Source organism: Kwoniella botswanensis, chromosome 1 (assembly GCF_036426115.1).
Source record: "Kwoniella botswanensis chromosome 1, complete sequence".
Taxonomy (NCBI): Eukaryota; Fungi; Basidiomycota; class Tremellomycetes; order Tremellales; family Cryptococcaceae; genus Kwoniella; species Kwoniella botswanensis.
The window spans coordinates 10,706,018-10,720,775 of NC_088599.1; the positions used below are offsets into that span (position 1 = coordinate 10,706,018).

At 44.5% G+C, this 14,758-nt stretch overlaps 6 protein-coding genes across 6 annotated transcripts; 3 read left to right on the forward strand and 3 right to left on the reverse strand.

Moving 5' to 3' along the window:
* Positions 1–30: 30 nt before the first annotated feature.
* On the reverse strand, positions 31–327 carry L199_004037 (uncharacterized protein; the record flags this gene model as incomplete). Its single annotated transcript, XM_064889765.1, has 1 exon — positions 31–327. The coding sequence occupies one exon, from the start codon at positions 325–327 to the stop codon at positions 31–33; it is 297 nt and encodes a 98-aa protein (XP_064745837.1).
* Positions 328–1,951: 1,624 nt separating this feature from the next.
* L199_004038 (uncharacterized protein) lies at positions 1,952–2,788 on the reverse strand (the record flags this gene model as incomplete). Its single annotated transcript, XM_064889766.1, has 1 exon — positions 1,952–2,788. The coding sequence occupies one exon, from the start codon at positions 2,786–2,788 to the stop codon at positions 1,952–1,954; it is 837 nt and encodes a 278-aa protein (XP_064745838.1).
* Positions 2,789–3,361: 573 nt separating this feature from the next.
* L199_004039 (uncharacterized protein) lies at positions 3,362–6,071 on the forward strand (the record flags this gene model as incomplete). The annotated part of the gene is made up of 8 exons (XM_064889767.1): positions 3,362–3,409; positions 3,482–3,554; positions 3,649–3,890; positions 3,984–4,046; positions 4,116–4,637; positions 4,715–5,260; positions 5,334–5,777; positions 5,850–6,071. The coding sequence occupies 8 exons, from the start codon at positions 3,362–3,364 to the stop codon at positions 6,069–6,071; spliced, it is 2,160 nt and encodes a 719-aa protein (XP_064745839.1).
* A 347-nt stretch (positions 6,072–6,418) lies between these two features.
* Positions 6,419–8,113, forward strand: L199_004040 (uncharacterized protein; the record flags this gene model as incomplete). The annotated part of the gene is made up of 8 exons (XM_064889768.1): positions 6,419–6,474; positions 6,650–6,860; positions 6,996–7,216; positions 7,343–7,398; positions 7,464–7,518; positions 7,595–7,751; positions 7,815–7,896; positions 7,977–8,113. 8 exons carry the CDS (start codon positions 6,419–6,421, stop codon positions 8,111–8,113), a joined length of 975 nt encoding a protein of 324 aa, XP_064745840.1.
* A 273-nt stretch (positions 8,114–8,386) lies between these two features.
* Positions 8,387–9,517, reverse strand: L199_004041 (uncharacterized protein; the record flags this gene model as incomplete). The annotated part of the gene is made up of 4 exons (XM_064889769.1): positions 8,387–8,859; positions 8,918–9,130; positions 9,206–9,319; positions 9,403–9,517. 4 exons carry the CDS (start codon positions 9,515–9,517, stop codon positions 8,387–8,389), a joined length of 915 nt encoding a protein of 304 aa, XP_064745841.1.
* Positions 9,518–10,080: 563 nt separating this feature from the next.
* L199_004042 (uncharacterized protein) lies at positions 10,081–14,431 on the forward strand (the record flags this gene model as incomplete). The annotated part of the gene is made up of 14 exons (XM_064889770.1): positions 10,081–10,294; positions 10,368–10,795; positions 10,882–11,478; positions 11,543–11,623; positions 11,709–11,900; positions 11,987–12,199; positions 12,263–12,559; positions 12,660–12,938; positions 13,010–13,099; positions 13,182–13,367; positions 13,428–13,561; positions 13,654–13,789; positions 13,882–14,192; positions 14,269–14,431. 14 exons carry the CDS (start codon positions 10,081–10,083, stop codon positions 14,429–14,431), a joined length of 3,321 nt encoding a protein of 1,106 aa, XP_064745842.1.
* Positions 14,432–14,758: the final 327 nt, after the last annotated feature.

Sequence of the window (14,758 nt, forward strand, 5' to 3'; positions counted from 1 at the left end):
ACGTATTATTTTCTTTTCCCCTGATGATTCCTACACCGGCAAATTAGACTCTGCTCTCCTCTCAATCCATTCGAACATCTTTAGATGAGCTAAAGCGGCTTGACAAGCTTCATCATTTGAAAGCGTCATATCGATATCTGGATGTAATCCGTTTTCTCCGAGTACAATACTATCGTTATCGTTATCGGTCCGATCTGATTCAGATGACTCCTTGATAGTCTTTCCAGCAGAGTACCAAATCTCCCTACATTTCTCTGACGTTTTCGGGCCTTTGTTAGACCTAGCATTACCGGTATGGTGTAACACCCTGATCCAGTCTACTTCCATGGACTTCGAATGGGCTTCTTCAATGCGTATGGTAAATTCAGGAACTGAATCATAGAAAACGGCTCAATACCGTATCGCTTGTAAATTGTTCTTCTGGATTGAATGTAGATAAATGTGTATACTGGGTATATATAGATGTATCATCGTGATGAATTGGCTTGGCGCGAGGGGTAGTCTGCCCAGAGGTGGTCTCGTCATCACGATCCCGTGAATAAGCTGGATTCATGACTGGTACTGTAAGATAGAGGATGTACTGTACAGTGTGTTTCTATCTCAAACAGATGCGCTATATCGATTTATGGTGTATAATATGACTCTTGTTCATGAGTTGAAACCGATTCACATGTGAGTGCACAAAAAATGGCACATCTCACCAACAGGTCATCATTCAGTCACGGAAATTGAATATGAACATCGTCGGTCTTCCATTTCACTTCGAGAATGTCGTCATACTTCAACCATACCCGAGTGAACATACCCGGCGCTTTCCAGTGGAGCGGAAGCTGAAGGGGCCTCGAGTTATCTTGGATCCTTTGAATTGCGCTACTGCCACCTTCCGAATCCAGTATTGCCACAAATCTCTCCTCCTACTTGTGCGGATCCCCTCAGTATGATGTATAGGATCGAGACAAGGGTCTCCCGTACTGAGGAGACCGTGTCTGCTACCTTTCACCTCCAATGATATAGGACTCCCATATGACCATCATCTCAGTAAGAACATGTTAGTTCTGTGCTATCGAGTTTTCAAGGATTCTGAAAGGACAAGTCCGTCACAAAATGTCCATTCTTCGTGAACTATCTTGACAAACCTCACGTAGCGTACATACAGGCATTAGAAGTAGAATTCCTCCATAAACTCATCGGCATACTTTACACCCTTTTGTCACACTCGTCTGTTTATGGTGCTAAGTTTCTTTCTTCATACTGCATTATACTTCATACGCTTTTTCCATCGTTAAGGGGGCGTCGTTCAGGATCAACAACAGACTGGACGCCACCACAATGAAGGTCTGATGCAATTGAGCTGATCAACCGAGGATGTCAGCATGTCATCAAATACTTTACCAGGCATTCATATCAGATCGACTACAATTGTGGAGAGGATTTCGCAGGACGAGTACTGTACGTCACTTACTCGAAATGCACTTTGAGATTGTCCTTTGCATCTCCAAACTAAGAATCTCCCAACGTCTGGATCATCCGATGAAAGTATTGGCGGAACGACTAGAATGAAAGCATCGTGGCAACTCCCTCTGTACTATACAACGATCGGGAAATGGCTCACCCATACCCTGATTTTGAACAGGTTGCGAGATGATTGGACCATGCTCGAGATCTGGACGACCACGAGCTGTCCAGTAACCAGGTAGCGATTGCAGCTCGAGAACACATTGACAACTCGTCATGTTGGAAAGTGGCAAATCACCAAAATAGCACTCATGTAGATTGTCTCCTTCATGCAAGAGAACGTGTGGAAGAGATGAAGTGACATGTGTATTGCAGGGTGACATGTCACTATGGCAGTCGTACGACGCACGCATCATGGCTTAGCACTACTAGTTGTATCGTGCGTATACAGTTCATGTATATGTCATGGAAAAATCCATGAGGTGATCACACGCTTTCAAAGCAACTGAGAAGCGTCATCCCTCTTAAACCTTCGGTCCAAGTTCCAAGCATTACCTGTATCTCTGAATCTTACCACACCATCGCTCTCTTCCACTCGTCTCTCGACCGTTCTCTGCCGAGTCTTAGACTTTGCATCGTCCGATCTGAGTAATTGAGTGGCAATGGAAGCTTTGAATGCATCCAAGTTCATCCCAACAGTCGAAATCCATTCGCCTTTGTTGATCCTGAATTTCTTTACTCTGATATGTAAATCTTCGGCCCAATCTGATGCGGCATCCCATAGGTTATCGATAAATTTTTGGTCGTATTTGCTAGTATTGATTGAAGATAGGAAATGGTCTTTGGCTGATAGGCTCGGTGAGGCGAGGGTAGTTTTGGCTGTGAACTCTCGAAGGAGAGAGCGGAACTCTCTTGCTTTGGATTTAGGGCCCATTCTCGACCTTGAGAATTTGGATCGAGCAGATCGGCGGTAATTTGTAGTATCTCTTCTCGAGTTTCGTCTAGAGGTATTAGGTTTACTTATAATACCATTGTTCCCAATGGTTGGTGATTTCGAAGAATCAGAGTACCACTTTTGAAGCCGTTGCCTTTGGTTTCGAAAACGTGCGTCCTTGGCCGGTGAGCCTGTGGACGTATCTCGAAGCAGTCTGTCGCCCTGGTATTCACCGGCTTGGGAAGATCCAAGAGAATCCTTAGATGGGTTAGAAGGATCGCTAAGCGACGAAAAGGTTGAAAAGGTAGAGCAATCCGATGGCAAAGCAGAAACTCGTCTCGAGCTGCTGAGGTAGGAAGGTACTAGCTCAGAAGTCGATGTGATAGCAGACGATGACATGGTTCAGAGTATTTATTTCAGATGATAACCCAGTATATGAGCGAAAGATGAATTAGTTGTGAAGCAGTAAAGAGGATCAAGTGGCAAAACAACCCCTGGACGTCTTTAGATCGCCATCTATCTCCTTCATCCATTCAATATGAGTCGATCTGCTTGTCTGTCGTGATGTTCGACTCGATAATCATGAAAGGAGGGAAGATATCCTGCGACAGCTTCTCAGAAAATCGCGAGATTACATGTTCGCTGCCAAAAATCCACGTGACGACGACGGTCAGCAGTGGTTTTCCCTTCCCTCAGATAGTCCTGTCTCCGCACTCATCACTCTGTTCTCTCCTTCCCAATCCTCTGTCTCCTGCACCTTCTGTTCCCAGACTCTGTCCCCGTTTGTCCACACCCTCAAATCTCAAATCTCAACTCTGTCTCCTATGGTGGACCCAGGTTGAATCACGTGACATCGAATTCACAGGGTAGATCTTAAAAATCCTCCACCTGAAAATGTCAACAGAAAGTTGTCAATTTACAGCTTGATACATACTCTATCAAGTCACTTGCATAGTATCTTAATCGATCAAAATGCCAAAAGCCACAAGGAAGAAGAAGGAAAAACAAGCTGATTTCACTGTGAGCTGATTCTTCTGGGCCGTCGCCGTAACCCCGGTAAAACAGCTGATATTCTTGATTTGCTCTTGATAGAAAGCGAAATTGAAGCTTGGTAAAGGGAAGAAACAAGCTAGTAATGCTACCGACACTTCGTTCAAGGCTAGATGTGAGCGATATTCTCTCTGTCTTTGTGGAGCTCAAGAGGCCTGTGGATGATTGATGATTGATGACTGATGATGGTTTTATGCATTGTACCTTAGCCATTGCTTTACCTGGACAACAAGCTATCTCCCGAGCTATCCTTAATTCCGATGGACTAGGTCCAAGCGAACCTACCACCGCCAATGGTCTTACGTTGGAAGATCTGTTTATTCGATTCAGACATCCTAATGCTGGTGTCAGGAGGGAATCTTTGGGAGGAGTCAAGGAAATCTTGTCGATTGATGTGGGAAGGGACATTGGGAAAGTTCTTAGAGCTTTAGGAGGACTAGTTTCTGATGATGTGAGTTCTACATTCTATGTCAGAATTAGATCATTGGCCAGAGCGGTATGAAAGTCCTTCCTAGAGTGGAAGCTGATGATAATATAACACTAGGACGCAACGGTACGAAAGGCTTTGATAGGTCTTCTAGCATGGTACCTCCCTCAATTTCCAGTCGTACGTTATACCCACTCCTTGTCCCTATGTTCACTAGATGACAAATACTAAAAACATCTACCTTTCTAGTCCACACTCTCACCTCATCTTCCTCTATTAATCCTTCAGACATCCTCATCACTCTCGCACATTTTCCCTGAAATCCGATTAGACGCCTGTAAACTCGTCCATCTCCTCCTCACCCACGTGCCCTCACACGTAGTGGGCAATTGGCCGAGGGAATCGTCGAATATACTCGAAGGTCTGAGATTGGCTGTTGGTCTAGGAGTGAATAGTCAGATTGGGAGGTTGACTGGCGGAGCGAAGCTTGTCACCCTAAGAGCGATGATGGAGTTTGTCAAGAAAGGTCTAGGTCAGGGCGAAGAGCAGAGTAACCAAGAGTGGTTAGAAGGCTGGGTAGAAAAGAAGGACAAAGGCAAGGGTGTTGAAATAAAGGTGAAGAATGAACCTACGTTTGAAGACTTGGCTCAAGAGGGTTGGGTCGTAGGTTCAGGATGGGATTTGCAGAAAGAAGTAGAAGTTTCATGGGAAGTTGGGAGGCTGACCGCTCAGGGGAACGAGGATGAGGATGGAGTTCTGTCTGTTCTATCAGTGAGTCGGTAATACTGTATCTCATGTCCTTATTGCCAAGACATACGGAGTACTCATTTGACATGTTTCTTTCTCAGCAATTATACATTTCCTTACATCCCTTACTTCTCTCTACATTCCTCGAGAACGCTCCCACTGCATTTTCACCGTCATCCACATCATCGACTCCATCTACCGAAGATATCCCTCTGGCACTTTGCACCACTACCGCATCCCTGACTGAATTACTCGCCCGTGCCATCCTCACTCGATCGTCTACCACCATTTCGACAGAACTGAAAGAAGTTAGAGGTAATATATCGGATTTCCTAAAACGGATGGCAGCATGGTTCCCTTTCTCCTCTAATCGATTAAACGTCCCCACGCCGAGTGGACTGACAGCGGGATTCGAGCTGTCTTTAGTATACTCGAATTTGGCAGTATTACTTGCTCCCAGACCGGTCGAGCTGATCTGGCCTAAAGATACCAGGAACACGAAGGAAATAGGTTGGAAAGAGCGTGTAAGGGTCATTGAAAATACATGGGAAGAGATGAGGAGGAAACAGAACGTAAAAGGGAAAGGCAAGGAAAGTGCAGATGAATGGGCATTGGAAGAAGTCGCCTCATGGGTTGTTGAAGTACTCGTGAGTGGTTATATTGACCATTGGTCACTCTAGCTAGCCAATCGAAGATTGTTCATTCTTGATTGTACGATAGGCTCCAAAGAAAGATATCTTATCTCCCCAACTCACCCCTGCAGCTTACACTGCCATACTCCCAATTATATTTTCTCTTCTCATCCAGCCCCCCTCTAGGTCCATCGACGAGGAGGATATACCCTCGACAGTTGGCGATGCCTTCCTTTCTCACCTTTTGAGAACAAGCTCGACCTCCTCCATACGCACTGTTGGAGATGGGTTCGTAGTCACTTTAACAGAAATACATGAACAACGGCATCCGAGGTATCCATTTTACATACCATTTAGCAACACAGAATTGAGAGGTAAATTTCAAACATGGTTCGAGAGTTTACCTAAAGTACTTTGGGAATTGGGTACCAAGGATGAAGGTGCTACTCAGCAGATATTGGAGTTTTTGTTGAGGCTGGGACTAAGGGGGAAAGAAGCTTTGGATGATAAGTATAGTATACTCAGTGCTGACGTAAGTATCTCAACTTGATCATCGACAAAAGGGCAGAAAAACTGATTATCTTGGTTTTTTGTTGAACACCAGAAATTTACATCGATATCATCGAAATTGGCACCATTCTTCCACCTCCAACATCCCTCGAAGGGATCGATACCTGGTCCATGGACAAAGTTGTCTGATGCGAAAGTGAAGAAGCTAGGATTGGACGTGGTACGAGTTTGGATTGAATGGGATGATGGAAGATTGAAGGATGCTACGTCCAGAGCGGTCAGGGATGGTGAATGGGAGGGTTACTGGTTGAGGTGATCTCGATGCTGGTGACTCTACTCAGCTGTTCTGTATATCATACTTGGTTCGAACATGTAACGATCTGAAGCTATGGCTTTTGCCAAATTGTGCTCTTCTCACCTGCATGTGCCTCTTACCCGTCGCTTGAATTGCGCGGTGGTGGTATTTTTTGTAAGCTGGATGACGTCAGAACCTGTATCTATGTATCGGACCGGCAATAGCGCCATTTGGCCAATCTCCATGGTGGATCGAATGGAATGCAACGCAACAGATGATCCTCTCATCTGTCCATCTACAGTGTCTACGAAGCACATCACACGACCCATGTATCAGGTATACGCCAACAAGTCTAACAAACATTCGAAATGGCCAATTCAGAGATATTACATCCTAAAGCCGTCGCAGTGATCACAGGAGCTGGGTGAGTGGTGGTCGTGTCCGTTACATATTACTTGGCATACAATCAGATCTGGTTGTGTTACATCCCCATCCACCTGGTTGATCACAGTCCACAGGAGGGATACGTGCATCTATATGTTGGTTGCCAAAAGTTTAGCAATAGCTAATCGTATTGTGATGTTGCGATGATGTGACAGATCCGGTATTGGTCTAGCGGCAGCTTTGAAATACGCTAAATATGGAATGTCCTTGTACCTCGCCGATATTGATGAATCATCTTTACAATCTGCTATCGGTAAAGTAAAAGCTGTTGATGGGGTAGGAGAGGTGTTTGCAACAAAGACGGACGTTAGTAAGGTCGAGGACGTAGTGGAATTGAGAGATAAGGTATTGGAAGAATTTGGTGAGGTGAGTACATAAATGGCTCAAAACATATATCTATCCGTCTGCACTTCAATAATGTTTACCTATACGGGGTACTACCTTACTCTGTGGCTCCTTGGTCTGGTCTTCGCTGACATATTGTATGTTTTTTGACTTCAGATCCACATCCTCATGGCCAATGCGGGAATATCCAAACCCACTCCAGCATTCTCCCTCTCAACACCTTTATCTGAACTGCAATCGAATTGGCATCAAGTGTTACATACGAATTTCTTCGGAGTGTTGAATGTCTGTCAGGCTTTTGCGCCCATCATGGCTAGACAGGAGAATGCCAGTGCTGTCATTGTCACGGGCAGTAAACAGGGAATCACATGTCCACCGTGAGTTGACCCGTGAACAAGATATATATAATGTATGGAACATGACCAAGAGGAATTATCCGAAATGTCTATGTTCCAATCGTTAATCTGTGATGTTCAAGGCTGATTTTCGGTTGTTGTGTATAGCGGTAATGCAGGTTACAACGTCTCCAAAGCTGGTGTCAAGACATTTACAGAGCAGCGTGAGTCAGTTACCACACGTTACTGAAGCTTGAATAGTAGCTGATCAATTCGATTGAATCAACAGTCGCACACGAACTTCGAAACGTACCTGATAGTAGATGTTCAGCCCATCTCTTCGTGTATGTCGTTCTTTCCGAAACCAAGCACTTGTTCAATAAAAATGCTAATAAATCCTATTTGCGGTCGTACGTTTAGTCCTGGATGGGTTCACACAGGATTAACAGGAGCCAAAACCGGTGCACCCAAACCCTCTGGCGCATGGACGCCCGAACAGACTGTCGATTATATGGTCGATAAAGTTTTTGAGGAAGGTGATTTCTATGTGATTTGTCCAGATAACGAGACGAATAATGTGAGTTACGCCATGATCAGGATATATCCATCAGCTGATCATATCTACTTTGTACAATGATAGGCCCTTGACAAAGCTAGAATCCAATGGAACTTGGATGATATCCTTCAAAATAGACCCGCTTTATCCAGATGGCACCCTAATTGTGAGTGATCCAACACATGTTGTGCAACTATACAACGGGGAAGCTGGAGATTCGAGCTGACATGACGTTGCACTTTGCAGACCAAGCTAGATTTGACGATTTCATAGCTGCCAAACAAGGATTATCAGCCGGGGCAAGAAGTCGATCAAGAGGTAGAAGAGCTTTGGGCTCTCAGGATTCTGGGTTCCCCACTGAGGCCGATATCTCAAGATTCTAGATCATATGATCAAGGATCCGGTTGTATGAGAATTCATAGTTGGTTGTAGATTGTATGGGTAGCTAGAAACATAAAAAAAAATACATAAAAAGTGTCGATTGAGAGGGAGAATGGGGGAATATAGTGGCGATGGTGCATGTTCCGTAGCAGAGAGACAATAAAGTTGTGAATGTCAGTTGTACATGTTCAATCTAGTAGATCATGCATCGTTAAGAGTATCATGTTATATGGCATCAAGATTATACTTGAACAATGAGCACTAATTTTTTTACCTCACGATCGGGTCCCGTTCTGACTCTGCGCCCAATCATACATCCTCTTCTCTTCCTCATCAATCTCCCTCAACATCTTATCCACTTCCATCCTTTTCTTCTCCAATGTCTGGACATACTCTTCGTTCGTCAATTTGCGAACTGGCAAAAACTTGGTCAAGCTATTCATCATCCTCTCCGGGAACGTAACGTTGCTCTCATGCTTCTGCGATTCTAGCTTGATATCTGTATTTGGTATGGGGTTTTTAAGAGGTTGTTCGAATGATTGTGTTATTTGAGATTGAGACTGGTTCTGATCATTGAAAGAACCTTCCAAAGTCTTTTGGGGGGAAGGTGGTGATGTTATTGTGGAGGTAGACTGCCGTTTAGCTAAAGTTTTCAAACGTATCACTCTAGCTTGATTGATTGATAATTGAAGTATCGAAGCGATTAGGGAAGATGTTATACCCGCTTTGACGAATGTCGCCCTTCCACCTATGTAACAATAACCATATCAATAATGCAAGTTTGGCGTTGAGTTGAGTTAACTTACGGAAAGCAGCACTTAGTACACCACCAGTCAGGCCACCTGCAATAGCACTATCTGATACTCTGTCCCACCTCACTTCAGATAGACTAGGTAGTTTACCACGTTGAACTTCTGATAACCCTCCTTCCCCGTGTTGTAGTAGGCTTAGTCGTCTGGAATGAGAAGGGGTGAGTTCGATGGATAGTAGTAAAGGAGATACAAGATATTCTCTGATACCTAAATCCCCCAGCATAAAATGTCAGTATAGTTCTTCAGTTCGATAAGATACATTAAGTAGGAGTGAGAACATACTAAAGAATGTTAGACCTGCTATAGATAGGTTAATGGTCATATTGATAGAGAGTGCGAAGGGGTTTTTGGATTGAATTACACCAATAGACGCTCCAGTGATAGCTCCGACTGTACCTAGATAACCAGAGATGGTTTGAGTAAGGATTATGAGCTAGGTTGACATATGATCTCAGTGCTGTGAGGGTTGATTAGCTCACCTGTCGTTAATACTCCCTTGGCTACCAGTAGAGGAGAGTTGGGATCGAAGGGGAGAAAGAGTGCATGTGGCGTTGTGGTTGCTTTCGGGCTTGTAGAAGAAGAGGAAGAGGGCATGCTTGGCGATGGTAGTGACATGACTATAGCTCTACAGGCTAAAGAGTTGAGTGACCTTGTCTGGTGGTTACGAGTGTCAAAGTACAGTCAGTACAGGTGATCTTCTCTATCCATCCGGCAGTCGTCAATATTTCGGATTCTATCTTCGAGGAACCAAAAATCAATGATGGATTATTTCCTATCTGGGTAATTTACGAGTAGCATGATTTCATTCTCGACCACGCGTAAAGTGTAAACACACAAAAGCAAAATGTCATCAACAACAACAACAATATCATACATAGGGTGTTCATTCAACTAGCGAACATCCCTTCAGGTCGATCTTTGCTCCTACTACTACTGTCATATCAATTCGTAGTAAAGCACCTCTATCATAGCGCAAGTGTTTGGCAACCGACCTACGACAATCGACATTCAGAACCTCATCATCAATAAACAACCCCCGCAAGAGCAGCCGCAATCGTATAATCGACCCACCCTAACAAGAATGTCAAGCACGATATAAGCAGCACCTATTAATACCTTTATAGGAAGCCATCATTAGATCACCATAGCCACTCAATATGGCCCCTGCATCCTCGTTGGCCGCACTCATGGCCTCCCCGGCACCTTCAGGCGGAGATGCAACGGTCTTAGCTCACGGTCAGACTTTACCTGATATATCGCTGGGATCGTTGGGATCAAGTTTCAGATCAGAGGATGAGGAGAGGGAACAGGCCGAAAGAGCGGCGAGAGCAGGCAATGCTGGCAGTAGTGCACTTGGCCGACCTAGCAGAGGTACGTCATGGTCTTACATCAATATCAGGTATTTTCTCAATGCTCCGGATCTAACCTTGTGGATCTTTCATAGCTCAACGACATGATCAATCACCTTCCCCACCTTCCTCACCCAAACGGATCCCTTCGTCCGCCCTTCACTCACTCTCACCTCCGCCGACAGTCCGTAAATCCTCTTCTCACTCTGGCTTACCTCAGTCCAACGCCCCACGGCGTCCGAGAGTCCTAAAACGTCAAACAAGCGTATCGTCGCAATCATCAGCTTCTGGATCAGATCTGGATGTAGATGGACCATTGAGAGCGAGATATGGAGATGGCGATAATACAGATGATGAGGCTCTCCTCTCTTCGTTGAGTCTCGCAGCATCACCTCAGAAATCATCATATGCTCAGAAGAAGGCTCCATATCATGGGGGAGTGAGTAGGAGAGGTGGGAGACATAGTGTAGCGGCGGGTGATATGTCGAATAACGGTCCGATGACTTTACGTGATCAAGAGAAGGTGAGTTGCAGCCATGTTATCATTGTGTCGTCCTGAGCATGGACGAGAAAAGCTAATGTCAGTCCTATCGATGGTACTGTGTGTAGCAACTCGAGGAATCCAAAAAAGAAGTATTCAACCTTCAACTCGAGAATCATTTCCTTAAAGAACGACTTTCCAACATGGCTCCGGAGCATATCGAGGCAGCCCTAAAAGAAAATGTCAAGTTGAAACTGGAGATATTAAATCTATCTAAAGAATTGAAGAAATTGAAGAAATTGGTTTTGCAGCAAGATCGGGATCTGGCCGCTGCCTCGCACTCGGCCGGAGGGAGTGGATCAGAGTTGAGAGAATTGGAGAGAATGTGGAAAGAAGAGAAAGAAAGACGGAAATTAGCTGAAGAAGCATTAAAGTCGCAAGCAAACGGAGATGAAGGGTTAAGAGAGAGGTTGGAAGATACAGAAGAATCTGAGAAGATATGGAGGAAGAGATCCGAAGAATTAGAAGATGAGTTGGAACACGTGAAAATACAGTTGGAAGATGCCAACGAACAGTATCAAAGAGTTCAGGAGGTAGCTGATAGGGCGATTGATGAAGTTGATAATCTCAAAGAAGAGTTGGAGAGATTGAGAGAGTCTAATGCGGAAGGGTTGAGTAGGAGTAAAGAGAGTAGATTGGCTAATAAGGTACAGGAGTTAGAGCAGGTACTTTCGTGTTTTCCCCTAATCTATGTCAAGGAGTGAGTTAGCTGATCGGATTGCAATATAGGAGAACGCATCTCTACAAGCTGATTTATCGTTGGCTAAGAAAGGTGCATTATCAGAAGCCGATGCTGAACTGTTGGAAGAGGTGAGGGAATTTCTTGCTTCTGTTCAAGACTCTCTGATCTCGTCTAGTCACTAATGGTGAAGATAACTAAATGATGGTTTATCAGAAACTGAACGAACTGCAAGACCAACTAGCAGCCGCTCAACTCGATGTGGAGTCTCGTGATCGAGAAATTGAAGAGCTTAACAACGAACTTGATAAGCATCTGAGAGATCATGAGAAGGAATTACAGCAGGTCGAAGAGGAATGGAGAGATGAGGTATTAGAAGCTAGAGCTCAAGTGGATGAATTGAAGGATGTGAGTGAGACTTTCACGCCGAGATAGTGTTCTGCTGTGGATGTAGAGATTGTAGCTAATCTCGATGCTTCGATGTTGTTCGATAGGCCCTGGACTCTCGTGAACAAGATACGAAAGAGGTACATGAGGCTTTACGCGATCGAGAAGAAGAATTATCTGCTGCATTGAATAAGATTGAAGATCTTCAGGCTATACAGGCTGAAACCCACGACCGACTGGAGGAGACGCTGAGGAATATCGAGAATGATAATAGGGAGAAAGACGGGGAGCTGTTAGCTGCGAATAGGGAGGTTGAAGAGGTGAGTGAAAGATTACCTCTTTTGCGGGCCAGGACTGATCTAGTTTCCTCATCGCCAATATAGCTTGGCCAAAGAGTATACGAACTCGAAGAAGCGCTGGAAGATTACCGAATCAAAGAATCAGATTTGAACGCCGATCTGAAATCGGCCGATGAAGCTTTCGAAAATGCTAAATCGCATTATGAGAATCTGGTCAGTGCCTTGAAAGAAGCTCGAAGGAAGTTGCAGCAGGAAAGAGATGGAGCTTTGTCTCAGGTTGAGAAGGTCGAGGAGATGAGGATTGAGGAGTTGGATAGGATAGAAAGGGAACGAAAGAGTGAGGAAGGAGGATGGAAGAGGCGGTTACAAGAGAAAGATCAGGTGAGGTATTGGACTGTTCTCCCTTCTAACCAAAATGATCACAATAAAAGGCTATAATCATGACCATTATACTGATACATTCATCCTGTTGATGGTATAGTCATTATCCCGTCTCACTGCCGAGCTCAATTCTACGAGAGACCGATTAGCTCAACGCGAACGAGATCTATCCAATGTCGAGAACGCCCTCAGATCATTGGAAGACGAAAGGAAGAAATTGGGTGATGAGCATACATCCGATAGGTTCGGTCTGGAATTGGAGTTGGAGCGATTCAAGAGGGATTTGAATAGAGCTGAAGAGGATTTGGAAATTTTGAAGAGGGAGCTGGAAGAAAGGGATGCGGGATTGAGAGATAGGGATTTGAATTTGGCTAGAATGGTTAGTCCCCTATCTTTCGGCTCTTAGGAGCGGGAAACATTCCATACTGATGTCTGTAACCTGAATTGTAGCTCGACAAACAACGCGATCTTGAGAATAGATTGGCATCGGAGAGACAGGGTAGATTACATATGTCTGATAAGCTGGATCAGACTAATAAGGTGAATACCAGCAGCATAACTTATTTTGCATCTACCCTCTTTTGCTTTAGGAGGAACTGATTGATGTGCACTTCATATATAGATCGCTAAGCAGCATGAGAAAGAAGCGATACATCTACGAGAAAGGATCGAAGAGCTCGAACCTCTCCTGACTGAAACGCAACATGAGAGATTCGCATTGCAAAAACAATCTGAATCGCAGCGTCAGGAGAGAAGTGAATTGCTTTTGAGAGTTTACAGGGATGTAAACAGGTTCTTAGGCAAGGATGTGAGTATCCATATCGTCACACAGGGTATGATATGGCACTGATTTTTATACTCGTATCAGGATGCCCTTACACCTTCCAACTTTACCGTCTTCCGAGATACTTTAGTACAAAGGTTGAAATCTATGATTCAAATCAGAACGGATTTCGAGAAAAAGATCAAAGAAACTGAGTCGTCTGTTGATCAACGTGTAAGGTAGGTCCACCAAACTCTCACTTTGCTTGCACACTTGTCTATCCTTTCATGTTCCTCCCATGGAATGAGCTGACGCTATACCTCTCATACAGCGCACTGAAGAAACAGCTCGAGCAGAAATGGCGATCATTGGATAACTTTGAAGCTGCAGTCAAGAAGTTGGAATTGGCCAAGATGCAGTGGAAGAGTAAATATGCAGTCAAAGAAGGTGAACTGGAGGCTGCCAGGGTGAGTCGTTGATCTTCATACCTTTTCACGTCGTTTTTGGCATCACCTTTACCTGCAATATATGCTAAGTACAAGTGATGTGATCTGTATAGGCACGCAACCACGAACTCACCTCTCAACTCTCATCCCAGCGGACGGGAATGACCACCTCCTCATCATCCGAAATCAAATCACTTCAATCCCGAGCAGAATCCGCCGAAAGACGAGCAATGAATTTGGCCAATCAATTAGCCATCATTGAAGCTAGATTGGCAGAAGCACAGCAGAAAGCAGGACAAGCGGAGAATAAATGGGAAGCAAGAGTGAAAGAGTACGAGAATAGGTTGAGGGTTGCAGGGGAAAAAATCAAAACGGAGAAACAGGGTGGGAAAGAGAGGGCGATGCAGTTGGAAGCTCAAGTTAGGTGAGTGAATAACAATGAATTATCAGAGAGGTGAATGTTCGGTTCGTTAATCATGTTGTACTGTTTTTGTTTTTAGGGACCTTGAAAGACAGATATCAGAAACTCGAAAGAGGAACCAAAGAGTGGAAGGTGTTGTGGCTCATGCGCATGCGAATGTCCAGAATCTGTCCCCTGATATGAACGAGTTTAGGCGAAGGGGTGATATAGGGTATGCATTCGGTGGGAGGACGTCGAGGTGATTTGGGAAGATATATCAGAAAGGATGTGTTGATTGATTTTGCGAGTATCGACGTAGACTGCGTTGGGAAATGACATATATATGGATGTCCTGTAATCATAACCTCAATTTACATTCTGGGTTTCAGTGCGAGAGAGCACGACATGCTATGATAGATGACGATGTATATATACTCTACCTGTTACAGTATGCTCGGTTATGATTAGGAATGGCAGTACCATGTACTGGACTTTTAAGTGTGACGATGGATGACAGAGTAGACAGAGATGGATGTGATGTAACCGTATCTCTGGAATCTGGATCTGGGCCTGTCCTTAAAGTGTGTATG